Genomic DNA, 25,993 nt, shown 5'->3' on the forward strand with positions numbered 1-25,993 from the left:
CATGTGTGCTATTGGACCCCTCGAGATCACTCACTGGGTGATGGACACATGCTTTCTATTTAAGAGATGCGTATCTATTTTTACAATCAACTTCCATTTACAGGAAGATAAAAACTAGTTTTAATGCACAGTTATGGAATAAAGTTTCCTGTTAAAATTAACTTTCTAAGTGAAAAACATAAGCTACTTTAAAGAAAAGTAGACAGTAGTAAACACATGGGTAGAATGCAGGTATGGTAAAAGCAACAAAGGCAATAAGCAAATGATTCATGACTGGTGATGCTGACATTAACTGCGTAGATATGGGCCCATCCCACAGATCCAGTTTGCTCCTTGGTTAAGTGAGAACAGATCAGACTCACAAACTACTTTCAATTCAGTGGACAAATATTCACCGAGAGCCTCTGCCATGTCCAGGACTGTGAGAGTCACAGAGAAAAGAGGACGCCCACAGCCACCCCTGACTTCAGGAAGTTTTCCATTAACTTGTTGGAAAAAACAAGGAAACTGGGAGAGAACAGAACGAAAGTCTGTGAGAAAGACTAGTTGACTTTAGCAGTGGGGAGACAAGACAAGGGAGCCCATGACTGGCTGCAGGGACCCGAGGGTGGGGCTCAGGAAGGGTCATGGAGACCCTCATCAGTTCCGAGGTGCTTAGAATGTTCCTTCCACTCTGACGTCGTCACCTGGATCCCAAGAGGCCACTCGAGGCTCCGATGACCAGAGGCCCTCGCTTCGAGAGGCTGTGAGAAAGGGGCAGAGCCGGCAGGTCACGTCCCGGGCAGCTGTCATCCTGACGGCCACCCCCAAAGCCTGACGGCAAGGCTCTTCTGCCGAGGACCCCAGCAGCCTCCAGCCAGGCTCCCCCTAGACTCACAGTTCTAGAACTCTTCAGTTCTCTGCTTCCTGGGATGGCTCTCCTGCCTCCCAAACTCTTGGTGCTGCCCTCTCTGTGGTGGCTGGGAGAGTCCTCTCCCTGCCCAGTCCCTAGCCGACCTAGGAACCCAGAAAGCTGGGGGTAGCTGAACGGGAACAGAGGCAGATTCACAAGCGCCGAATTTCCCCCCAGATCTCGAGAGCTGACCCTTTAGGGTGCCTCTTGGTGCCCTGTCTACCATGAGGTCCCACCTTAGGGAACGGCTGCCCCCCAGCCCACCCACAGAGTCCCAGGGTGGGCCCCCATCCATGAGATCACAGCACACGGCCCCACCCCCCTGACCACAAAGCATCAGAGCAGACACCTGAGCCAATCAGACTCCCCCTCTGGAGCTGGGAGCTGTTCAGAATTTGGAATTACAGCAGAGAGACTCCAGCTTACGCTGGGCGGGTCTCTCGACAGTAGAGATGCGAAACTCTGCAGTTAGGGGATGCCGTCTTCTGCAACATGGCCCAGACACGCAGGGAAAGTGGATCTGCAGTGAGAAACAGAGAAATAAGACAAGAAGAGGTAAGTCCTAACGAGCTATGCTCTCCCTCAGCCTTTCAAATGTCGCTGCCCCAACGCCCTCTGCTTCCTCCCTATCCAAGATGACTGCCCAGGCCTCCCAGTTTCCATCACACTTAACAGTAAAACCCACTGTTACAGACAGAATGCTTGCGCCCCCCAGTATTTATATGTGGAAGCCCTAACCCCTTGGTGTAAAGGTTTTAGAGGTGGGACCTTTGAGAGAGAATTGGGTTAGATGAGGTCACGAGAGTGAAGCACCCCATGATGGGATTAATGCCCTTAAAGAAAAGATCTGAGAGCTTCCCTCTTTCTCTCTCCACTCTGTGAAAACCCAGCAAGAAGACCGCCATCTGCAAGCCAGGAAGAGGGCCCTCACCAGAACCCAGCCGAGCTGGCGCCCTGACCTCAGGCCTCCCAGCCTCCAGAACCATGAAAGAAGAGACGTCTGCTGTTCAAGCGGTCCCGTCTATGGCATTTCGTCTCTAGCAAGCCAAGCCAAGACATCCAGACTTCTTGCCCTGAGCCATTGGCCTTAAACTCCCCTACTTCCACTTTCCACATCACTCCCTAGGCCCTGGCCACACCAGCCGTCTTTCAGTTCTTTGAACAAGTCAAACTTAATTCCAATCTCACGGCCTCTGTACTTAATACTGTGCTTCTGCCTGGAAGCAGCCTCCCTCAGTCTGCAGCGGGCTTTTTCATGTCATTCAGATTTGTCTGGAAATGACCCCTATTCAGGGCGGCCTTCCCAGACCACGCTTGCTGACACAGGCCCTCGGACGCTCTTATCTTCCCAGGACTTTATGTCGAGCTACCTTGCCCATCTCATTCGCCACATGTGTGCTTGTGCCCAGTGGCTTCAGCTGTATCCAACTCTGTGCAGCCCGCCAGCCTCCTCGGTCCATGGGATTCTCCAGGCAAGAACAGTGGAGTGAGTTGCCATGCCCTTCTCCAGGGGACCTTCCCCACCCAGGGACTGAGCCTGGGTCTCCTGCTACTGCAGGTGGATTCTTCACCAAGTGAGCCACCACACAGTCCAGCCCAGTCCCCGGCACAGGAAGGTGTTCACTAGACATCTGCTGAATAGATGACTGAGACTCAAAAGCCTGGCCTCCACGAGTCCAGACAGAGAGCCACGCTGCGGGTGGAAAAGGGGAAGGGGTGGCGCTGGACGAGGACCAGCTTGGCCCCAGCCAGCCAGCTCACACAAGACCCCTAAGGAAGCAGAGTCAGTGCAGAGCTCGGCAACACGGAGCCCAGGGCTGGTCAAAAGACAGTCGCACGCTAAAATATGCACGGCCAGATTTTGTGCACTGCGTGTTTTATCTTTGACCGTACTTGTGGAAACATTATTCAAGAACATCGTGAACACACAGAAATAAATCTCTAAAAATATCATTTGGACGACACACACATACGAATGAAAAGATTTTTCTCTTTTTACTACAGCGGTCCATTAAGGCATTTTGAAAAAGCAAATTTGCTAAGTAACGGCACAGAGTAACCTGCGAATATAAACGGATCCAGCTGCTACCAACACAGCAGCCTCCAGATGAGACCCACCCCAATCTCTCTATCAGTCAAGGCAGGAGGGGGGTGTAACTCACCAACTCTGTTCCCTGCCTTCTGAGGATCTGACAGTGTCCCAAGCAACAGAAGGTCATGGTTCTTACTCACACCCGGATGTGGGTCAGAGAGTTGCCACAGCCCCCACCACTAGCTTTGATCAGCAGGGGAAAAACTGGGGAAAACAAGCGCCAAGCAAGGCCTTTGACACCGTCTCATTTAATCCTACAGCAACCTAAGAAGCACACAGTGTTATCCTGAAACTGAGGTTGAGCAGACTGAAGCACAGAAAGCCTAAGTAACTGAGCTGAGAAGACAGCAAATTAGCATCAAGGCTAAGATTTGAAGTCCGCAGCATCTAAATCCCCACCCCCTGAGAAGCTGCCCCAACCTCCACACCACAGATTAGCTCTCCTTTCCCGTCTTCTTCTCCACCGTCTGTAACTAACGTCAAGGGCCCAGCACCGTCCTCTTTTCTGTCTCTCCTAAACACCTGTGAGCCTGCAGTGAACGTCACATGGCTGGTAACAATGAACCCAGGCTGCTTGCCTGCATCCCCTTCTGGTCTGCCTCTCCCTCCCTTGGCCACCTCCACACACATATACATGGGGGCTCTTCTCTTGTCAATTAGCAGCCCTCCTGCTTTACTTTTGTATGTCCAGCTTATCTTCTTATCCACATCTTTTTGCTTGTAACCTAGCCAAAGAACAAGAAGAGTCTAAAACACATTCTGTGACCTTCTTTTAGATTATAATCTTATCTTAGTTGTTGTTCATTTCTTTCTTCTGAAGACTTTCTTTTACTTTTCTCTTTGTTTTTCTCTTTTCCTAGTTCTTCTGTCTCTCTCAAGGTTTTAAGGTCTTAGGGAGAAAAAATGCATATACATATATGCACATACATGGCCACTGGATTCCTCTGGCCATCAAGCTAAGTTCACTTTGCTCATCATCAAAATGAAAATGTTCTGCAACATAATCTACAAGCCTTATTGTCACTGCTGGGGATGGAGAAGTAGATTATGAACTCAGAACAACAATAAAATACAAAGATCTAGGAATCTAAATGCCCACATTTAAATCTGGACATGAACCCTTGCAGCTATATGTGATTTTTGGATAAGAATCTCTGAGTTTAAGGATTTCATCTGTAAAGGAATAATAATGCTACTCCCTCCCAAGGTTGTAGAGAGGTTTAAAGGGGCCCTGTATATGAGAGTACTTTTAACCTAGAAATTATTTCAGCATAAAGCAGTATGGAATCAGGGTCCTGGCTGAACTATGAAATGCAGAAGAATAGGAGGATGCTGTTGAATTGTGCATTGCATATCGCACCTTGATGGCCCACTAACCCTTTATAGCCACCGTCTTTCCCCCAAACTGGGTTTCCCCCTGGAAGTCCTAGTTCTGCTAATGGAATCAGGAGGCATTTCATCACGCAACAACCACACACACAAACATACACACACACACAATCTGCTGTGAGTCGGGGTAGTTGGTGCTGGGGACTGGACATTGAACTTGCTGGACAATACCCTTTCCTTCAGGACCCTTGTAATACATTTTGGGTGGGAGAAAGAGTAAGACAGCAAACAATGAAAATAAAGCAACAATGCAATAACTGAGCAAGGCCCCTAATTTACAGGAACAGCCTGTATGAAGGCCCTAATGCAGGAGAGAGCTTGGCCTAATAGTAGCATAAAAACAAGGTGCTGGAAGCGAGCCATTGAGGGAGTGAGTCCCCTGAGGTCTGCAAAACCAGCAGGGCCAGATCTTACCAGGCCTTCCAGTCCACGGTCAGGAGTGTGGCCTGGATTTTAAGGAGGCCTCTGGAGTTATGCAACAGAGTGATAGGATCGGGTTCGGGGTTTATTTTTGTTGGCTACTTGTTTTATTTGATCAGTCTGGCTACAGTGCAGAGAATTAGGACTGGATAGAGTGTTGGTGAGCATTAGTGGAAGCAAGAGAGCAGATGGTCAGCTCCACAGTAGGACAAGACAGAGATGACTGAGGCTTGGGTGGGAGACACGTAGAGAGGTGAACAGAACTGACAGGTATTTTGGAGTCAGAAACATGAATTGATGATAAGCTCCATACAGAGGCATGCAAAGGGAAGGAGAAAATTATTCGTTTTCATATGGAAGATTACTCCTGGGTTTTTGTGCTCAGACAGTAAAAGAATCCACCTGCAATACAGGAGACCTAGGTTCAATCCCTGGGTCAGGAAGATCCTTTGGAGAAGGGAATGGTAACCCACTCCAATATTCTTGCCTGGAGAATTCCACGGACAGAGGAGCCGAGTGGGCTACAAGCCTAGTGGGCACAGAGTTGGACACAACTGAGCGACTCACACACACACACACACACACACACACACACACACACCCAGAAAGGCAGTGACAGCACTGACCGGGAGATGGGGGTGGGGAGTGGAAGAGGGGGCACAGGGCAGGTAAAGAGAGCGGGCAAAGAGAGGCCTAAGCAGCCCCCATTGTTCCCACCTGCCCCTCCAGCGCAAAAGCTGGTTATCCTGTCCGTCTGTCCCCACAAGCTTCTCAAAATCACCTCTACATTTGCCACCTGACTTCACAGTGTGCTCCCCCCACGGACGTTTCCATCTCCAGTCCACTTTCTGGAATGGGCAGTAATAAGGTTTTGCTCAGGGTTTCCCGTTACTTGCAGATGAGGACAGACACAATCGGCCCTCAGGGTCTAAACCAGTCGGCGTCCAGCCAAGAGTCCACTCCTCCACAGACACCATCCTGCCTGGCCACACCAGACCACCCAGCTCTCCACCCTGCCTGCTCTCTCACTCCTCTGGGCCTCTGCATACGTTGGCCCTGCCGCCTGGGAGGCTTTTTCTTCCTGTTTCCACCCTTCAAATGCCTCCCAACCATTCTCCTCTTCAATTCCTGTTTTGTAAGTGAATGTAAAAACTAGTAATGTTCATCTTTGATACCTTTCGTAACGTGTCAATCACTGAGGTATCAATGGTTGAAGGCAACCATTCTCTTGGTTCCCAGGACACCCTGATCTCACCTCCATGGTAATTCTGACCACACAGTGCTGGAAAAATTATTGCTTCCTCCTCTCTAGATTGATGCTGCTATAAGGGCAGTCGTGACAGTCGCTCAGTCGTGTCTGACTCTGCAACCCCATGGATAGTAGCGCGCCAGGCTCCTCTGTCCATGGGATTCTCCAGGCAAGAATACTGGAGTGGGTTGCCATTTCCTTCTCCAGTGGATCTTCCCAACCCAGGGATCAAACCCAGGTCTCCCACAGTGCAGGCAGATTCTTTACCATCTGAGTCCCCAGGGAGGCCAGAAGGGCAGTGCCCGGGTTTAGCACTTCCTTCCTGCCCAGTGAGTAACACCAGGTCTAAAACTTAGCCACACGCGAGCGTTTACTGAATGAATCAATGTCAGAGTGGCTTAGTGCTATAGACTGAATGTCTGTGTCCTCCCTGAATTCATAAGTTGAAAGCCGAACCCCCAATGTGATGGGAATTGAATGTGGGGTCTCTAGGAGGTAATTAGGGTTAGATAGTTTATGAGGTTGAGACCCTCATGATGGCACTAATGCCCTTATAAACATGGAGCTCTCTCTCAGCCTCTCTCTCCCTCTTTTTATGTATAATCAAGGAAGCAGGCCTCCACCAAGAACCCAACCAAGCTGGCGCTCTGATCTCAGGCTTCCAGCTTCCAGAACTATGAAAAATAAATATCTGTGGGAATTCCCTGGTAATCCAGTGGTTAGGACTCTGCACTTTCACTGCCAAGGGCACAATTTCAATCCCTTATCAGGGAACTAAGAACCATGCAAGCCGTACAAGCAGGCCAAAATAAAATTGTTATTTAAGCCACCCAGACAATGGTATTCTGTTACGGCCACGTCAGCGGACTAAGGCAGGTGGGTTCTAAAGTCTTCAAGCAAAGTAAAAGTTCTTGAATGGTCAAAATGAACCTTAAAAATCCTGCCTACCATACACTAAAATACAGTATCCACATTTTATGTCATGTACGGCAATTCTTATCCCCACTGAATTTTGAGAAATAGAGTTCCACTAAAGGGGAGAATAAATGGAGAGGCTATATGACAATGTCTTTCATTCAAAGTACCCTGCTGTAAAATAGGCATTAATCCTCAAAGGTAAGCTTTAAGGAAAGTGGGGTGGGGGAAGGGCTGAGAATGGACAGATGGACAGAGTCTTCTACACTGGCTCCTGCTTACCTGAAGGAGTTCATTTGACTTTTTTTTTTAATATTCTATGTCTGTAACCTCAGGTCCTGCTGTATGTACAGCAAGAAAAAGTTGTCATCATCATTTGGTCCAATGAAGTCTTTTTATTTTTCTGAGAAATTTACAGAAGTAATAATAAAAGGATAGTTTTTAAATTTTTACTACAAAATTCGTTCAATCATTTAAATATAGCACATTTTCATTCCCTATTCTCCTGACTTTGAAGGTATATAAACTCAAAATGAGAAATATTCTCTATATGCAACTAACTATTCATGAGCTGTCAAATGTGAACCTGGAACAGATCCATCTCACAAATACTAATTCCATATTTCAAGTAATTCTCCAATAAGCTCTAATTTATTACCATTTCTGGTTCTTCTTGCATTATAAAACTAGTACTTTTGAAACATCTGATGGGTCATAAGTCTGCTAAAGAGAAGATGGTCATCTTTCTCCATAATTGCAAAGCATTTTCATTTTTACATTTATAAACACTGGTAAGAATATTCTTTGGATCACTTTTGCAAACACACCTGATTTTGTCATTTGTCCCCTTCAAACTGTATCAAGAAAATTTTGTTAAAGAAATACCACAAAAGGTAAAAGAACTTTGGTTCCTGCTTCTTCGAGCAAAACAGGATGGTCCCAGTTGTTGTTGCAAAATACTGGGTGATGAAATCATTCCTGTTGAACAACTAACTGGACGAGAATATCATATTTTCTCTTTGTCCTCAAAAATATATTATTTATTCATCAATTCTGGACTGTGAGAAAACTCATGTAGATCATGGTATGGTAAAATTCAGAGTCTATGAGTTTGCGTACAAAGTGAATTTTACTATTACCATTGGCGTCAACATCGCTATTGTCTCTTCCGATTTGTCTAATTACTGTAAAAGCATTTTCCTTTGTCACTTTTCTTCTCTTCGCCATTTTATACAGGCAATAAAAAATTCTCTATTCTCAATGGCCTGCAATGAAAGCAGTAGTAATAAAACTACAAAGATGGCATCTTCTATCCTCTTTTAAACTTTCTTGAAAGATGATGTAATACTCCAAGCAATGTAATAAGAAAACTGAAGGGTGATGCAATCATGATGATTTATTTCACTATTGCATCATCTTTCTGGATGGTGATGCCATCATTCTTTCATTTTCTTATTATTTTAGTATTTTTTAGTATAATTGGTAATAACTGATGGGTAATGATAAAATGATTCCAAGGATGGTAAAACGAAAAGTGTTTCAAGATATGAGAAAAATCAGATTCCACAAAGTCTTAGATTTATAAATGGGCCCAATGGTCCCACACAGTACATTCAAGATAAAGGTTTTATTCTGTTTTTGTTTAAAAAGTAAATGTTCTCTTCGATCTTGGCAAGATTTCTTTTAAAAAAAGGACCAAAATTATGAAATATTAACCTTTACAAATCGTTAGAACTCCTCAGAAAAAAAATTCAAAAATGAAAATTTAGTTCCATGGACCCCTGATGGCACACTCCTGGTTAAATCACATTAACAGATTTGATCATTTCATTAAGATTTTCAAAATCTGGCTCACTGGGAAATTGCCCCACACACACACACACACAAAAGCAACCACAGCTCTTCGTGTACTCACAGTTTTCGGACCAAACCCATCAGGGAGAAAGCGCCATAGTGCTCCAAGGCCAGAGCGGCTCCCCTTGCTGCCCCAGGAGCCTCCCTGTAGAGATCAGGCAGATCCTGGCCTGGGACAGTTCCTCCTGGAGTTTTGTCTGCACACAGTGAGGAAGCAAAAATCATGACCCTAGGAAAACAGAGATGCCAAGTGGAATACCACGCAGGCTTCAGAGCAAGGCACAGACAAAATTCAGACCATGATCGGACGCCTGATGATTACGGCTTTTGATTCTTTACAGTGAGGAGACAGTGTTATTATTCTCTTGGAGTTTTTTTAAATCCTCATTCATCTTTTGTTTCCAGTCAATCCACAACTATGGTTTGACTATTAATCTATGACATAGAGGAAATGTCCAATTCACAAAAGTGGTGAACTCCAAACCTTTGGGAGTTGGTTATTTTGGGAACTAGGAATGGTTTTTCCTCCAATAAACAATACTATAAATGATGGTGAGGTTTCCAGAGCAGCCCCACAAAAGTCTACTTAACTCATAATGTTATTGAAGCCCCAGACATTTACTGTGAAAATGAGTAGAGAGCAATTTTGTTGTAACACCAATATACAGACTCAAAGATGGATGATACAGACTCCCTTCTCTTGAATTCCACTTAATGAAACAACTGGTTTACTGAAAGAAAACAAAGGGAAAGATAGAGACTTTTTAGGGTGAGACCTCTACTTATTTGGGAGGCTGATAGCAGCATTTTATTGTTATTCTGTCTGGCCAGTATCACGTGTGCACCTTTTTTGCCATGTTCCCTCATAGAGACATGATACAAAGGAGTCGTGATGAGAATACATTTGAGGCTCACATCAAAGGATGGGGGAGGAAAAGCAAGAAGTTTGAATGAGCTTTACTTGATGGGGTGACTTAAGCATGTAGTTGCAAGGAGGAGACGGTCTAACTCTGCATTAACTTATTTACTAGGGAAATTGAGGAGAAGGTGGAAGACCTAGTATCAGGTCTGAGTCTGGAAGAGGAGAGTCCACTATTTGGACAGGCAGTTCCCTCTCTGACCATAAGGTGGTGCCATCAGTCCAGACAGTCGGCCCCCAAGGGGGCGTGGCTTGCAGGAGGAGGAGCTCCACACGTGGAAGCCACGTTTTCCACTCTGGCTTTAGAACTCAGAAAGCCTGGACCAGCCACCAAGTATTAACATGAACCTACACAACACCGCCTCATCATTCAACAACTTCCCATCCTCCAAGGCACCACCTGCTCACACCCAAGCAAGAACATCCTTCTAGGCATAGCAATCCACATCAAGATTCCAACTAATTATTTACCATTCCTCTCACCCGTCACAGTGTCAGCTCTGGGCTGCTGACCTTTTCCTAACTCCAAAAGGGAATCTAGTATGAGAGCATCCTGGAGTTTCATCCTTAAATGCCACCAGGATGAGATAACAAAATCTTCTCTGGTGAGCACAGATATGTTCACAAAGGCCCTGCAACAAGGCCCCAAACGCCCTTGACAGGTTTATCTTGCATTTGAATACCAAACTGGGCAGCTCCTAGTCCTCATATGAAACGCATGACGTCCCCTCTGGTCATTTACCCCTGCTGGTCCTCCCTCCTACAATACCCTCTGTTCCTGTTCCACTTGTTAGTATCCTCTCCCCTTTCAAACTCAGACCCGAAGTAACCCACTCACTGTTTGGATTTAATTGGCGAATTGGAGTGAGAGAGGAAAACTAGGGTTCCACACATTAACCACAGAAGCCCCCAGACATCACGAAGGGAGCCTGCCTCCTCCTTCCCACTGCCAGTAGGGTCTCAAACTCCTTCTCATCCAGCCAAGAACGCTTGCTGAGTCTCAGGGCAATACCAGCTGGACTGTCCTTACATCTCCAAAGTCTCAATTCCCATCTAGTGAGAGACCAAATCTGCAAGCACAATGCATGGTCCAGTGTCTGTTCCCCATTCATGTTTCCTTTACAGTAATAATAATACTTACTATCATTATTACTACCCCTTACCTAGTCCCTACTGTGACCAGCCACAGGCTGCCAAACCAGGCCTGAGTTATGAGGCTAGAAGGAGAAAGGGAAGATCACAGCACAGTCACCAGCCTGAGCTCTTCTCCCTACTCTGACCCCAGGCCCGTGGCCTCAACTGGTAATCCCAGTACACTGCCTCCTACTTCTGCATAATTTTCTCAGCCCTGATGGGACAGACTGGGATGGGCATTCTTCTCTGGATGTCTGGCTCTGGCCAAGTGGTCTGAATATATAACTCTTAAGAACTGGTAACTGAAAAAAAAAAAAAAAAAAGAACTGGTAACTGTACTTGCTTTACCTCAAATCCAACCACTGCTTTTTTTTTTTTTTTTCTAAAAGGGGCAGGTGGCTCAGGTAGCAGACACGAATGTCTCCTGTGAAACTGGAGCAAATAGCTTCAAGATGAATTTTTCCATTATGCAGGTCCTCTGAGGGCAGTCCCAGGGCCTTGTGGTGGCAAAAGGCTATGCCCCAGCTCTGGGAGGCAGAGACCTGCATCTGCCTGGCCCCTGCTCCAGGTGGCAGCCCAGCCTTCTAACAAGAAGACTCAGAGTGACTGCATCCCACAAAGGTGGGCTTGCTCCCACTCGCTAGACCTCTTCTGTTTCTGTTGCTCAAAGAGCCAAGAGATCAGATGCCCTTTTTAATGCCAATATTACTCATGTTCTCACCTACAAAAGAGGCTCTCCAAGGAAAGAAAGCCTACCCAGGAAATTCAGAGGCTTATGGACTTCGTGGGAGGCCAGACTGCCGTTGGTTTTTTGTTATGTTTTGTCTCTTAAGAATCTACAGGAGATGGTGTTTCATAAACTAATAAAGGAAATAAATATCCAAACAAAAGCAGAGTGGAAAGTGTGCACCACCTATTATTAATATAATGGACTTGTACCCCACCTCCTTCCCCTCAAACTCTTGAGGCTGTAAGATGTAATTGTTATTGGAATCACGGGCATGAGTGGTCAGCTCTTTGTCACGACACAAACTCAGACATTCAAAGTGATCCTTTCCTGGGGTTCTGAAATCGGGTGGGGATGGTGGACAGCAGCGAGCTCCCAGGTGCTGCAACCCCTGGGAGGGCCTACTCGAAGGTGCCTTTCCCACCCCCTCCTATCATTCCTCCCACCTCTGGGCCGCTGGACACCGGACAGCCGCAGCCACTGGTGCCCACCCTGCCCCCATCCCGGTTCCTAACTCCCTCCTGCATCCGGGACCTCGGGAGGGGAGCTTGGCAAGCCGAACGGTTGACAGAGGACGACCTGGCCCCTGCGTCTCAGCACCCCCTCCCCCAACTGTGTCACAAGGCTGCCCCAACGAGGCGCTCGTTGCGCCCCGCCGCGGAGACCCAGCGCCGCGTCGTCGCGGGCAGTGGGTGATGAAACCTCCGGGGCGCATTACCGCAGAGGGCGCGGGCTGGGAGCGGGGCGGGGGTGGGGGTTTGGAGCTGGTACCCAAGCTCACCTGTTCTGCAGGAGGGTGGAGACGGCGGGGGAGGGGCGAAAGCGCGGCGACCCGGGGTGAGCGGCGCAGCCCTCGCGTCCCCGCCCTCCCCCTGCCCCACGAGCCCCCAGAGCTGCGCCGTCGGACTGACGGTGCCCGGAGCAGTTCCTGTCCCCGGCCTCGGCGCGGGGGAGACGTGAGCGTGCACACGTACACACACAGCGGGGGAAGAGGCGCTCCGAGCGGCGCCCAACTTTCTCCCTGCTTCCGCCAGCCGGGGCGAGAAAGCAGTCGAGGGCAGCCCAGCGCCGGCCGTGCTTGGGGAGGGAGCTCGAGCAAGAAAGGAGAAGAGATGGAGAGAATTTCCTCGCGTTCTGGTTTTAGGGTTTGGGGAGAATTTTTTTTTTTTTTTTAACCTTTACCATCCGATGAATGAAGAGTAAAGGGAACACAGAACGCGGCGGCGAGTAGCGCTTTGGGAAAATGGAAGAGTATGTTTGGAGACGCGTAAAGTTGCCTTTCAAGCTCCAGCCTCTGGGGCACGCGATGCTCCGCCGCGGGCTGACTCAGGGCTGCCTGGGCCTCCCTGCCACCCGCCTGTAAATGATGCAAGTCCAGTCTCTCACCTGGATCCCTGCAGCCCAGCCCAGAATCCGTCTGGATTGAGGGAGGGGCAAGAATCTGGCACCTAAAGTGTGGCAAGGCCCACCACGGAGGGGCGAAAAGAGGAAGATGGAGCAACCGCTCCAGCGGAGTCCTGTATCTAGTGCTTCTGCTCCTATCTTAAAATAGTTTGGAGGATTTTTTTGTTTTTAATGCAAAGCATCACACCGCCAGGAATTCCCATCTGTGCCCAGCTTGCCCCCAGCACCACTGTGTCCAGGAAACTTCTCCAATCTGTCAAGGCCTCGGGGCTGGAAATCTTAACTAAATTACAAGAGGCAGAAAGAGGAAACTGCCAGCCCGTTGCGGGGGTGATGCGAGCCAGGAGCCCGAGGGGGATGGAGGGGACGGGGGACGCTGTCCCAGCGCAGACCATCCCCTCTCGCCTTTCTTTAGCTGCAACCGGAGCTAGGATTCGCTTTTAGTTAAGTCCGTTCGGCCATTGCCTTGGAGCACCCGCACACGCGCATGTATCTCCGGCCGCGCTCTCACACACTCACACACGCACGCAAACGCGTGGCCACCGCCAGGTCGGCAACTTTGTCGGGCGCTCCCAGCGGCGCTCGGCTTCCTCCTGTAGTAGTTGGGCGCAGGCCCCGCCTCCCAGCCGTGTTGTCAAACGGGCGGGGGTCTCGGATTGGTCCAGCCGCCGGGACAACACCTGCTCGACTCCTTCATTCAAGTGACACCAGAGCTTCCAGGGATATTTGAGGCACCGTCCCTGCCATTGCCCGGCACTCGCGGCGCTGCTAACGGCCTGGTCACATGCTCTCCGGAGAGCTACGGGAGGGCGCTGGGTAACCTCTATCCGAGCCGCGGCCGCGAGGAGGGAAAAGGCGAGCCGGGAGGAAGAGTGGGAGGAGGAGGGGAAGCGGCGAAGGAGGAGGAAGAGGCGGAGGAGAGCACAAAGAATCCAGGTCTCCGGGCTGGAGATTTACACCAAGAACCATGTGTGCCGAGCGGCTGGGCCAGTTCGTGACCCTGGCTTTGGTGCTGGTTACCTTCGATCCAGCTCGAGGGACCGACGCCACCAACCCCCCCGAAGGTCCCCAAGACAGGGGCTCCCAGCAGAAAGGCCGTCTGTCCTTGCAGAACACAGGTAAGCGCGTGCGCCCCGGCGGCGGGGAGCTGCTGGGAGAAGACATCCCGCACCAACGCAGCGCGCCCCGGGCGCTTCGCCCAGAACTGGGCGCCCACTCTGGGTCGCTCAAACTCTTGGGGTGGAGCGGGGCGTGAAGAGGAAAGCGCGAGGTCCACACCCGGCTCCGCGCGCCCGGAATCCGCACGTGCTGGCCGGGTGATGAAATGGCTGGGGCAGGACTTGTTGCTATCCTCCCGTGATCGAGGGTAAATGAAGCACCGCATGACGCGGCCAATGCCAGCTTCAGCGTCCCCGGACCGGTTCAAACCTCCCTGCTCCATCCTAACCGGCTTGCAGGCGGCACGGAGCGTCCCCGCTACCGAGCTGCGCCCTGAACCGAAGAAGTTCTCTTCCCAGCCGGCCGGCTGCGGCAGGACTGCTTCTCCCCCTCCTCAAAAGATGCCCGACATCCAAGAACTTTGTAGGCGAGACAAATGGCAAGGCGAACTTTCCCCCTTGTGGGGCATTCCTTTCGGAAGGGGCAGGGGCGGGTGGAGTAAAGCGTACCTCTGCGGCGCTGCCTCCGTCCCTGGCTCCAGGGCAGGTCAGCAAGAGAAGAAATGGTGACACGGCCCGAACCGTGCGCGGCAGCTGCTCGACCGGCTCTCCGCTTACCCCCGAGCTGCCAAGCACAACCAGGCGTGCAGGGCACGGGGCTGGCCCTTTTCCCAGCCCCCGGGAGAGGAAGAAAATCTGCCTAGCGCTTCTTCGCTCTTCACGGCCCTCCCTTTATTCAGGGGGCCTGCGAACCCGGCGGTGCCGTGCGTGCGCTCACCGCACGAGCAGGAATGCACGAGTGCCCTTTAGGGGCGCCGGGAGCGAGTGAACCGCGGCCCTGCGCGCTCCTGGCCGGCGCGCCGGGGCCGCGCATGGGACCGTCCGGCCGTCCTCCACCTCCAGGGGCGGATGCCAGCACCCCGGCTCGCGCCCCGCTCGTCCTAGGAATCTCACCCACCTTTCCCCCTCCCAGAGCTTCCCCTGAGAATCAAACGTGATTTTCGCTAGTTGGTGACCCTCAACAAATGCACTCCCCTCTTTCTCTCGGCAGATTTAATCTGAATGCGGATTATCTCCTCCGACCCGCCCTTCTTCCAAAATATACTCTTCTGATGTAATTTTGTGGTTGGTTTAAGTCAGGGAATTGGGTAGGGGGAGGGAAGGGAGAGAGGCTTTGCAGCCTGACAGTTAACTCCCTCTCAGCCTGTCCTTTCAGAGAGACGAATTAGGGCCACATTCTACAAAGAAGGGCAGCGGACACCCGGGTCGCGAGAAGTCTAGGGAATTAAGCGACATCTCACCCCAGATCGCTGTTAAAAAGGAACCTCGAACTGCAAAGGTTGCGTTTCTGCAGGCTAACCCCTATCTGACTCGACTCCTGAGCCTGCTTGCAAGCAAACCGCAGTTTCCCTAGCCTGGTATTTTTAATGCGAATGGTTTGGAGGCGCTGCCTTAATAGGAATTTTGTTTTGATTTTTAGGTGTTGAATCATAAAGCTAAATTGAAACTGCTTTTTGGACGCTCTCATTTGGGGGTCAGGAAGGAAATGGCTGTGATTTAATAGCAGCAGCTTCATCCAAGTACAGAAGAGTATTTCATTGATGAAGGACAGACGGCAAAGACCAAGCTAATGGGTTGAAATTTTATTTTTGTCAGTGGGTTTAGAAAGCTGAAATATCTGCAGCTGTCAAACTAAGTATTCCCACAAATACTTTAATAAGATGAGAAGGATGAAAAAATGGAGTGTTCTGACCTAACTTCTCTTGTGACTTTTGTAATGTAGGTCTGGCTAATTTTTACAAATATTTACAAATACTAGTTATCTTCATAAGTAGATTAAGTGATGAAATTTTCTTTCCTTGGTTTTTGGATCCTGAAACAGTCATTTCTAACACTCTTTCTTAATTTTCCTTTTAGTCATTACTTTTATTTCCACCAGCATCTCTCTGCATTCGCCAGCATGGCAGAGAATTTTGTATATGATTGTATGTAATTCTCATTTTAGCGGAAATCCAGCACTGTTTGGTCAGCGCTGGCGATGTGGGATGTGGCGTGTTTGAATGTTTCGAGAACAACTCTTGTGAGATTCGGGGCTTACATGGAATTTGCATGACTTTTCTGCACAACGCTGGAAAATTTGATGCCCAGGTAAAAACCATATTGAGCACCAAGAATGTTTTGGGTTAGCAGAGCATGACTGAAACGTTCACTGGAAAAGCCTGTTAACAGAGTTTCCTAGCTGATCGTCATGGTGGGTTTTCATACTGGCCAGAGACCCCCAGGTGTGCAGCAGGCTGCCAGCGACTCCCCACTGCACTCCTGGGGTTCAGCTTTCTGGACCTGTCGTATCGGCCGAGTCTTCCTCCACCCTTCACCTGTGTGTGCACACACAGAGTGGGATGGAGACCAAGCTGAACAATTGTTTGAGGAGTCTTAGCAGAGAAAACTCATCATAAATAATAAGGCACATACACTGTCTGGCTACCCAGAACCCAATCTGCAAGGACCATAGCATTAGGCTGGGGGTAGGGCAGGGAAGGTCAGGGACTCCAATTAAACATGCCAAAAGCTATTTTCACCTAATAGGCAAGAATAAAACAGACTTGAAATTTGTGGAAATTCATCATCTCCTAGAGGACATGTGGGCAGGCAGCATGGATAAATCAGGGCCTCCAGAGAGCACGTTTTTCTTCCTCCTAAGTAGCAGATCCTCCTCTCCCAACCTGAAAAGTTGGAACCCTGAGTGAGTCCCGCTCTATATAACAAATATAGTCAGGGCCTGACCCACTTCACTTATCCCAGGGTCCCCAGGGTAAAAGCCTGGATGCTGCATGGGTAGGAAAAGAACCCAACAAGTAACCTTACGGCTCCAGTGCACGACGTTCGAACACGTTTCAGGTGGAGCGGAGCATCAGGTTCATCTCCTTCATGTCCTCCCCAGCCTGTATATGCACTGTGAAGTACCCCGTTGTCGTTTCATGGGAGAGCCATGACTGTTTGGATGAGGCCAACAGTTGAGGTGTGACTTATGAACAGCACCAGTTACCATGTACTGACATCCTGCAGACAGCCTAACAAAGCAACGCCTGGGAACCAGGAAGGGATGCGACAGGGCTGGCAGCCTCCCCTGCAGAGGATGTGGGGTGCCAGCAGGGGAAACCAGGGAAGGAAAGAGGAGGAAAGTGTTTGAACTCCTTGAGATGCCCTAATAAAGCATCCCTTCTGGATTAACTGGAATTAGGAAACGTAATAGGAAATCCGGAGGAAAGATGTGTATTTCAGGGCAATCCCACAGGATGTCAGGGAAGAATACTGAGAACAGATTGCTGCAGCCCTCGCATACATTCATCTTCCTTTTTTTCCTCAACCAACGGGAGTATGTTCTCAAGTTAGAAGCATCCCTTTCAAGTCAGGTCTCGGCCCATAACTACTTAATCAACCGGCACGCCCTACCCTCCACCCTATTTGGCTCCCACTGGCGCGTCAGAGGAAAGGGAATCACCATGAGGTGGCTTTTCAGTGATCAGACTCTATCTGTAGACCTTTCAGCTGCTTCTACAGAAGAGGACTGAAATAAAGGTGCTGGCCGGTGTCCCAATTCCAACTTAACCCATTTACTTTCTCAACTCCGTTACTTCCAGGTCTGTCTGAAAAACAGGGGTGACCTCTCCAATGACAGCTCACTTCTATAGAAGATGGGGTGTGAGGATCCCTGGATGGGTATCCCACGGTGCCTCTGTGCCCCTCGAGGTTGATAAGGAAGCCAACGGCCGGGGCTCGCCTCCACACCCCCAACAGCTGTCTCCTCTCTAGGATGAGAACAATCTCGCGGGGTTGCCAGGAAAGAGAACTGCAGGCCAGATGTATGCCTGGCTGCCTTCGCCACTCGGAGGCCTGGGGGGAGGGGGAGGGGCCGTCAGCCGGGCAGTTCAGGCTCCAGATGCTGGCAGGCAGTATGCCAGGCGGGCCTTTTAGAGGCAGTAATCCTAACAGTTTAAAGGAGTCAAATTGCTTTCAAAAAGGAAAAGAATGCTCCTCCTTAAAGGCTAGGAGGAGGAGAGAGAGAGTACGGGTTGGGGTCGGCGGGAGGCACTGAGGCAGGAAAGGCAGGCCCAGCTCACACCCGACCTTGACATCACTAGAAGGAGCAGGAAAGATGTGAGATCTGGACATGAAGGCACCTGGGAAAAATTCTTGCCACACACCGCCAAGGAGCTCTGGGCTTATGCCTGCCCAAATTTCCCTCAGAAAATTTCAGAAATGTTGCCACCATACAGTCAATACTGGGCTTCCTTGAGGACAGAGGGCCACGGGAGCCCCAGGACGAGGGAGGCTAGTAGAGGTGTTTGGGAGGAAGGAAGCAACCATGTCAGTCTCCCAGGTAACATCCTTTGGGACCGAAGGCAGAGGTCTCACATCACTGTGGACAGACCTCTGATGTAGCCTCAGCCTCTCACCTGCAAGGATGTCCGTCTGGATGTGACCTTGAGGTTCGGTTGTCAGAAAAACCCCATGTAAGCCCAACAAGGCTCAGAATGTCAAAGCGTGTAATAAGGACTGGTCTCTTCCACCCCTGTCCCCCTCCCCTGCCCCCTCCCCTCGCAGGGCAAGTCCTTCATCAAAGATGCCTTGAAGTGTAAGGCCCATGCTCTGCGGCACAGATTCAGCTGCATAAGCCGGAAGTGTCCAGCCATCAAGGAGATGGTGTTCCAGTTACAGCGGGAATGCTACCTCAAGCACGACCTGTGCGCTGCCGCACAGGAGAACATCCGGGTGATGGTGGAAATGATCCACTTCAAGGACTTGCTGCTGCATGAGTGAGTGCCGCCCTGTGGGGTGGGGCGGGGGTGGGCTGGGGTGATGCTGCAACGTGGACGGAGGGAGGAGAGGTCTGCTGCGGTCCGGAGACAGTCTTCTTCAGTTTGGGTTGACTAGTAGAGGCTGAACTCTCCTATGAAATGGGGAGGTTGTGGTTTACCACAGAAAGCTGCACTGACTCCCCTCAGAGTCCCTTTCCGGCTCTTCAGGAAAAGCAAAAGAAATTTCCACCATCAGTTTCAAAATCCTAAGCAATAGCAACAGGAAATCTGTTTCACTGAGCGTGAAACGTGTGGAATTCAGGAATACCTTTCCTTTCCGTCAGCCAGGACCCCAACAGTCCTGAGTGTTCCGAGCTGCCATGTAGGTGCCCCAGCATATGGCCATGGGCTGGTAATATATACTGAGGATGTACTGAGTGCCAGGCATTGTGCTGAGGCTTCATATGAATTTTTCACTTGATCTTCATGACAGCACCGTGAGCTAGGTACCGTTTTCATCTCCATTTTACAGATGAAGAAACTGAGATTCACTGTGATGAAGGTCACACAGACAATGATGAGGACCCTGCAGTCCAGCTCCAGGACTTATACTCTTAAATACCAGTAGCTTTTTCCCTTGTCTCCATAAGCTCTGCTTTCCCTTAGAATGTCCAATTCACCTTCAACATCCATGCCCTCCCAGAGAAAATGCAAAACAAATGATAAAAACTTTAATCAGCTAAACATCTTTATGCCAAAATGAGGGGATAGGAACAAACTCTTTGGAAGACTTGTAATTCAATCATAAACCCAGGATGTTTAAAAACATCCCTACAGTACCCTAAATTTTTGCAGAGTAGTAAAGCAAATGAAAGCCTAGTTGGCTCCTAACACAGTAGCCCATGATAGTTACAATGGCTCCTTCCTTGGGGACCTCAGGGCAGAAAGCAAGGTACTAGCTAAGCAGCCCAGTACAAGTTACTGCACTGTTTGTCTTTGCCCAGTGACTCACTGGGCCAAATCAGTACAGTATTATCAACCCTTGCTCCTTAGTTTGTGCCATAGCCTCCCTCAACTATGTCACTAAACAGGCCACTCTCCATCCCATCCATACCACTTAGACCACAGAGAAGAGCAACCATCCCCTGTCATTTTCCACTTGGTTATAAGGCTCTAGGTACCTTGCAACATCCCTGGTACTGTGTTAGAATTATTAGAGTCACCATGAATCTCTATAGGCAGCTCTTGCCAGGAGCAAAGTGATGTTGCCTTTGCCTTGAGTTACACTGTGTTCTCAGCTGCTCAGTCATGTCTGAGTCTTTGTGACCCAATGGATTGTAGCCCACCAGGCTCCTCTGTCATGGATTTTCCAGGCAAGAATACTGGAGCAGGTTGCCATTTCCTACTCCAGGGGATTTTCCTGACCTAGGGATCGAGCCCACATCTCTTGCATTTCCTTCATTGGCAGTCGCATTCTTTACCACCAGCACCACCTAGGAAGCCTGAGTTATACTAATGCCCAATAAAAATATTTTCTATTCTTCCAAATTTCTGTAAAGAATCAAACCAACAATTGCATCAACAACAATAGCAATAACAATAACTCTCATTTTCTGAGTTGGCCAGGCCGTTGGCCAGGGACTTGGCCTAGATAATCTCATTTACCTTTCCCAACAGTGCTACAAGCAAGAGAATACTAACCCCGTGCAACAAAGAAAGTGAAGCTAAGAAGTTAAAGATCTTGCTCTGAGGTTCAATTCCTAATTTCCAACTTGGGAATTGGTGATTCTGAAGCCAGTTGTCAGGAATGGACCTCAAACCTCCTTGTCCTGGCCTCCATTCTCCCCACTAGACCAACTAAAGGCTCATTGGTCCCCAAATGCAGCAGGACTTTTTCCCCTTTTTTCAAAAACAGTCCTGTTACACAAGCAGAACACTGACGTTTCCTTCCTTCAAGGTGCCCCTGCAAGAGGCAGACACTCCATTGCTGAGAAACGCATGAAGTTCATTTGTCTTCAACTTATTCTCCTCCATCAGAGATAGTTTGTTGGCCTCAAAAATGGGTGACGGGCCCCTAGTTTGTAATTCTGTAACACATTCCTGGAGCCAAGAAGACTTTTGTTTCTTTGGAGAAAAGTCTTCTTTGGGAAAACTGAAGGTTTTGAGGGGTTTTGCCACCCCACCCCACCTTTGCATTTAAGAAGACAGAAAGCATTATGGCTGTCTTTTGTCTCCTCCATGGAAACATCGTCCATGGGACCCTTACTTCCAAAAGGCTCCATGCATCACTTAGAGCCCACATAGCCCCAACCCCACCCTGCTCTGGAAATGCAGGTGGTCTACCCCAGAAGCAAACCTGGACCTTTTTCTTAAATACTCAATGTGACTACATGCAATTTCTCCTGCTAAGCCAGCAATTCTAGCTCCCCACAAAATTCCACTGCCTTCCCTTCTGAAGCTGCAACTGCACACTCTGTCAACTAGTATTTAAAGTTGAACTGAATTTTTTTTTAGTTTTTCTTAACTATCTTAACTGATTTGGGCACCAAAAATCCCATCAGTCCCCAATATCAAGAAGGCCATTTAAGAATGTATGACGTTGGCCACAGATAAGAAAATGAAAACTGAATTTGCTCTTCCCTCTAGAGAGAAGGAAATCATAGTCATCCTAGAATCCATATCACCCGCATCCCTCAACCTGACCCTCCCCTAACCCCTAAAATGCTCACATTCAGTTAGCGACTTCCTTCACACACTCTGCTCCCCTTGCCCCTTCCCTCCCACTTTCTCCCTATCACCCGCCTGGCCATCAGACACCCTGTCACTGGGTACTGGCAGCCTCCAGGCACATCCCCCTCCAAGTATTTTTAAAAACCCTTTAGCCTTGCTGACGCCCAGTGGAGAGAGCTGGGCTTTGTCATTAGACACGGGCTGAGCTAGCAGCCTGAGAAGGCACCATGCCAGCTTGAAACACAGCTTAGATGAACACACCCCTCCCCATGGTTCACAGCTTTCTCCTCGGCAGAGAGCGCCAAGGGCAGAAAAGAGCGTGGGGTAGTCCAGCCTTCTGGGATCCGCCTTGGGATTCAGCAAGCTCGTCTGGCAGGCAGGATCCCCTGCTGAAGGAGGCCAAGAGGCAGTCCGTGGATTCCCAGGAGGGCCCTTCCTCTCCTTACTCTAGGGAAAGAAACTTGGAAAAAAGCATCCCCAAAAGACAGATGCTTAGTCTCCATGATCTGCTTATCTAGCCGCAGGAGGTGGCAGGCAGGCTCAGGTGCTAAAATCCCAATGGTGCTCTAGCAGACACTCGGTAAACTTGTCCCTGAGGCTGTCAGTTGCTAGTTTTCAAAAGATGGAAGGAAACAGACATTCAGGGAGCACTTCCCTCGTGTGCCCACGCCCCCCTCTCTTAGCTGAAGTCAACTTGGGTCATCACTGTCCTTGTCACGGTTAGGGGCCTGTCTTCAAGACTTTCAGCACCCTGCTCATCAGCTGAGCCCAGACTCTCCGACTCCAAAGGCATCAAGTAAGCCTTAAAAGGCAGCTTGATCTCTGTCAGCCGGAACATTCCTCCTCTCCGCTCTCAGCCCAGCCCCAGGCCTTCTCGGCCCAGAAGTTTCCAAAAGCCACTTTCTACCCCGCCATGTCTCTGCTCTTCTAGCTATGAATGAGGGCAGTTCACTCAATTACAACTTGAGGACTAATTCATAAAAATGGCAGCAAACTGCGTCACAAGTCTTAAAACAATCTGCCCTTCCTGCTGGGCGACAACTGCCAACATGCAGAGAAAAGATTCAAATGGACTGTAGTGCAGCCTCCCCTGGTGCAGGCTCACCGAGGGAAAAAAAAGTCTTGTTCTTATAAGTGATCTTACGTGCCAGACTGATCCCCTGCCCAAGGGGATGGCCCAATGCATGGTCAGATGGACCCAGAAATTCTGCCAGTGAGAGCTGCTTAAGAAAGCTTGTTAGCCATCTGGAACATGCCATACCCCTCCCCATACCTTGGGGATTTTGAGTCCAGTGAGATGTAAGAAAGGCTTGGTGAGTTGGCCAGGAGATCCCATTGCAGGGGGCACCTTTTGCCAGATGGGCCCCAAAATAGGCACACTGCTCCGGCTTTCTGCACACATCTCCACCCCCAGGAGGAAGGTACGTAGTCATTCCTCCTTCAGCACTTTTCCTAAAGATGGCCTGAGCAACTGGTCCTCCCCCCTGGGAACCAAGCATGCATATTTCACAGACAGCTGGCTCTCGTCCCAAGCACAGAGGCCCCTCTCTGCCAGACCAGCCCTCACCTCCCTTTGTGGGGAAGCCCAGACCCAAAGAATAGAGCTGTTCAGACAGCCACTCCCCCACCTCAGCCTCTTGCCACCAAGGAAGGGAAATCTTGGTTGGAATCTACACCCCAGCCCCGCCCTTCACCTGTTCCAGACGCCTCCAGATACAAAGGAGAATGCATCCAGAAACTTCCCCAAACACCCTTCATTATCATGAGCCCAAACCAGGGACAAATACACACAGGGGGAAAGTTGATTTTTGGGAGTGTCACTTAGATTAGGCTTATCAAGGAGAAGGACACCGAGTGCAAAGCCAGCCAGTCTCACTTCCCTGCCATAAAGCCTCCTCAGTTTAGTATTTAAGGCCCTTCACTATTTGCATAAGTAATATTCCACCGGCTCCAAGACCCATTTCCTGTCCTGCTAAAATCCTAGCTAGCACACACTAAACAGGCCTGGGGGCTCACACAGTGAAGAATCCTCCTGCAAAGTGGGAGACCTGGGTTTGGTCCCTGGGTTAGGAAGATCCCCTGGAGGAGGACATGTCAACCCACTCCAGTATTTTTGCCTGGAGAATCCCCATGGACAGAGGAGCCTGGCGGGCTACAGTCCACGGGAATCGCAGAGAGTCAGAGACGACGGAGCACAGCAGAAACGGGCAGACCCGCCTCATTCCCACAGCTGTGCGCCTCACTCCTCAGGACTTCTAGGCTTCTAGCACAGACACCTGTGTATTGTCAGGGGCCCTTTTTCTTGTGGCGGGCTCCCTCTCCCAGGCTCCAGTTCCCTCCAGTGCCTGGCAGGGAGCCCAGTACTCCACAGAATCCAGGTAAAGACTAGCAGTAATTCCAGGAACATCTTTTGCCAAACCAAACCCAAGTGAAGCATCGGCCAGGTCCCTCCCCTCGTGTGGGTCCTGCCCTCCGCAGCCCACAGGAGGCCTTCCTTCTCCAGCCCAGGTCTCTCTCTCAATCCCCAGACCCTACGTGGACCTAGTGAACCTGCTGCTGACCTGTGGCGAGGAGGTGAAGGAGGCCATCACCCACAGCGTCCAGGCTCAGTGTGAGCAGAGCTGGGGAAGCCTGTGCTCCATCCTGAGTTTCTGCACCTCGGCCATCCAGAGACCCCCCACGGCGCCGCCCGAGCGCCAGCTCCAGGGCGACAGGGCCAAGCTCTCCAGGGGCCACCCCGCGGAAATGGGGCACCACCTCGCAGAGCCCAGCAGTCGGGAGACCAGCCGAGGAGCCAAGGGTGAGCGAGGTAGCAAGAGCCACCCCAACGCCCACGCCCGGGGCAGAGCGGCCGGCCCCGGGGCCCAGGGAACTTCTGGAAGCAGCGAGTGGGAGGATGAACAGTCTGAGTATTCCGATATCCGGAGGTGAAACGAAAGGCCCGGCCGGGAAATCTTTTCCTCCACGCCGTCCATTTTCTTCTCTCTGGACATTCCAAAACATTTGCCATTAAAGAGGGGGGCTATCACTCGCAGGATGTGATGGGGAGTGCGGACTTACGTGTATGTTAACGGCATGAACAGGTGAGGCGGAGGCTCCCTGGGCAGCAGCGAGGGCCCGGTGGTGCCTGGGGTGTCCCGCACCCACACGATCCAACGGGAGGTCGCCCTCCTCGCAACTTTGCCTTCTTCCCATCCGCGGAGACCCTGGGCTGTGGCTTGCGGCTCTCTTTGCCCTGGGAGGTGATGCGAGGGGCGGGGTGACCCCCGGGGGGCCAGACTGAGCGCTTGGTGCTGGCCCCCCCCCGCCCCCCTCCGCCCCAGCTTCTGTGCGGTCCTAGCGGAGCGCAGCTAGATTCCCGCGCAGGAGTGGGTGTGCAAACCTCTCTGGGAATCTGGAGGGTGGAGCGGGGGCAGGGCCGTGTGGGTGCCTGGTGCCAAACAGAAATCCAGTTTCTTGCATGGGACCTTGAGGTTTGGAGTAACTTGGGATGGGGCAGGGGGTTGTGGGGGTGGCAAGGATTCTAAGTGTAATTTCTGAGCCATTGTTCTGTCTGGGGGACCCTGCTGCAGGGAGTGACCCCTGTGTGTTTGTATTTTAACCACTGCTTCGAGCCTCAATTTCACTTTTTTTATTTATCCAGTTACATCTCCGTATCTGTCGTCTAAATAAATAGCTTTCAAACAAGCAACTGGGTCATTAAAACCAGCTCAAAAGAAAGCAAAAAGCAACCCATCTTTGGGGGCTGAATTTTTTTTTTTTTAGTGCTATTTTTAAAGTAATCAAAAAGTGATGTAGCTTTATGTCTGACTGCCTGACATGGGCTCATTGCCACTAGCGCAAAGCCCACCCTGGAAAAAAAATGCACCCAGGAGTGCATTTGACAGAGTTCCCTTTGCCTTTCGGTACCTCGCCTTGACCCTCAGCCAAGGCGGACCCTGGGTTCCATTGGGCCGAGTTGGAAAGCTGGCCTGTCCATGCTAGAGGCTGGAAAAGGGGAACCCAGAAGGACTACTCTTAATTTTCACCAGGGAACGCCGACCTTTTATGTAAATGGAGGAGACTGCTGCACATCACTGGGGGACAAGATTTCCCAGATCCAGAATGAAAATTTAGCAATGAGAAAAGGAGTCAGAGTGGACAAAGAAAAGCAGGGAGGAGAGACAGAACTGAGAACAGGGAAAGGATTAGAACAGAAAGCATTGGCAACCGGTGTCTTGTGGTTACTGAAGAGGTCTCAGAGATAGGCCTTTTCTTCTCTTTCCTGACAAAGCTTATCCTTTCTTGCAGCCAGTACTCAAATAGGAGCCCA

The 25,993-nt window shown here is 50.1% G+C and overlaps 1 protein-coding gene and 2 long non-coding RNA genes across 3 annotated transcripts; 1 reads left to right on the forward strand and 2 right to left on the reverse strand.

The window, feature by feature from the left end:
* Nucleotides 1–369: 369 nt before the first annotated feature.
* LOC139038287 (uncharacterized) lies at nt 370–1,171 on the reverse strand. Its single transcript, XR_011491278.1, has 2 exons — nt 878–1,171; nt 370–743 (listed from the first exon to the last, which is right to left on the reverse strand). It is a non-coding gene; the product is annotated as an uncharacterized lncRNA (long non-coding RNA).
* A 76-nt stretch (nt 1,172–1,247) lies between these two features.
* On the reverse strand, nt 1,248–9,036 carry LOC139038288 (uncharacterized). The gene is made up of 2 exons (XR_011491279.1): nt 8,873–9,036; nt 1,248–1,412 (listed from the first exon to the last, which is right to left on the reverse strand). It is a non-coding gene; the product is annotated as an uncharacterized lncRNA (long non-coding RNA).
* A 3,722-nt stretch (nt 9,037–12,758) lies between these two features.
* Nucleotides 12,759–25,368, forward strand: STC2 (stanniocalcin 2). Its single transcript, XM_020900612.2, has 4 exons — nt 12,759–14,113; nt 16,158–16,300; nt 18,758–18,969; nt 24,210–25,368. Exons 1-4 carry the CDS (start codon nt 13,963–13,965, stop codon nt 24,610–24,612), a joined length of 909 nt encoding a protein of 302 aa, XP_020756271.1. The 5' UTR covers nt 12,759–13,962; the 3' UTR covers nt 24,613–25,368.
* Nucleotides 25,369–25,993: the final 625 nt, after the last annotated feature.

This window comes from Odocoileus virginianus, chromosome 14 (genome assembly GCF_023699985.2).
Source record: "Odocoileus virginianus isolate 20LAN1187 ecotype Illinois chromosome 14, Ovbor_1.2, whole genome shotgun sequence".
NCBI lineage: Eukaryota > Metazoa > Chordata > Mammalia > Artiodactyla > Cervidae > Odocoileus > Odocoileus virginianus.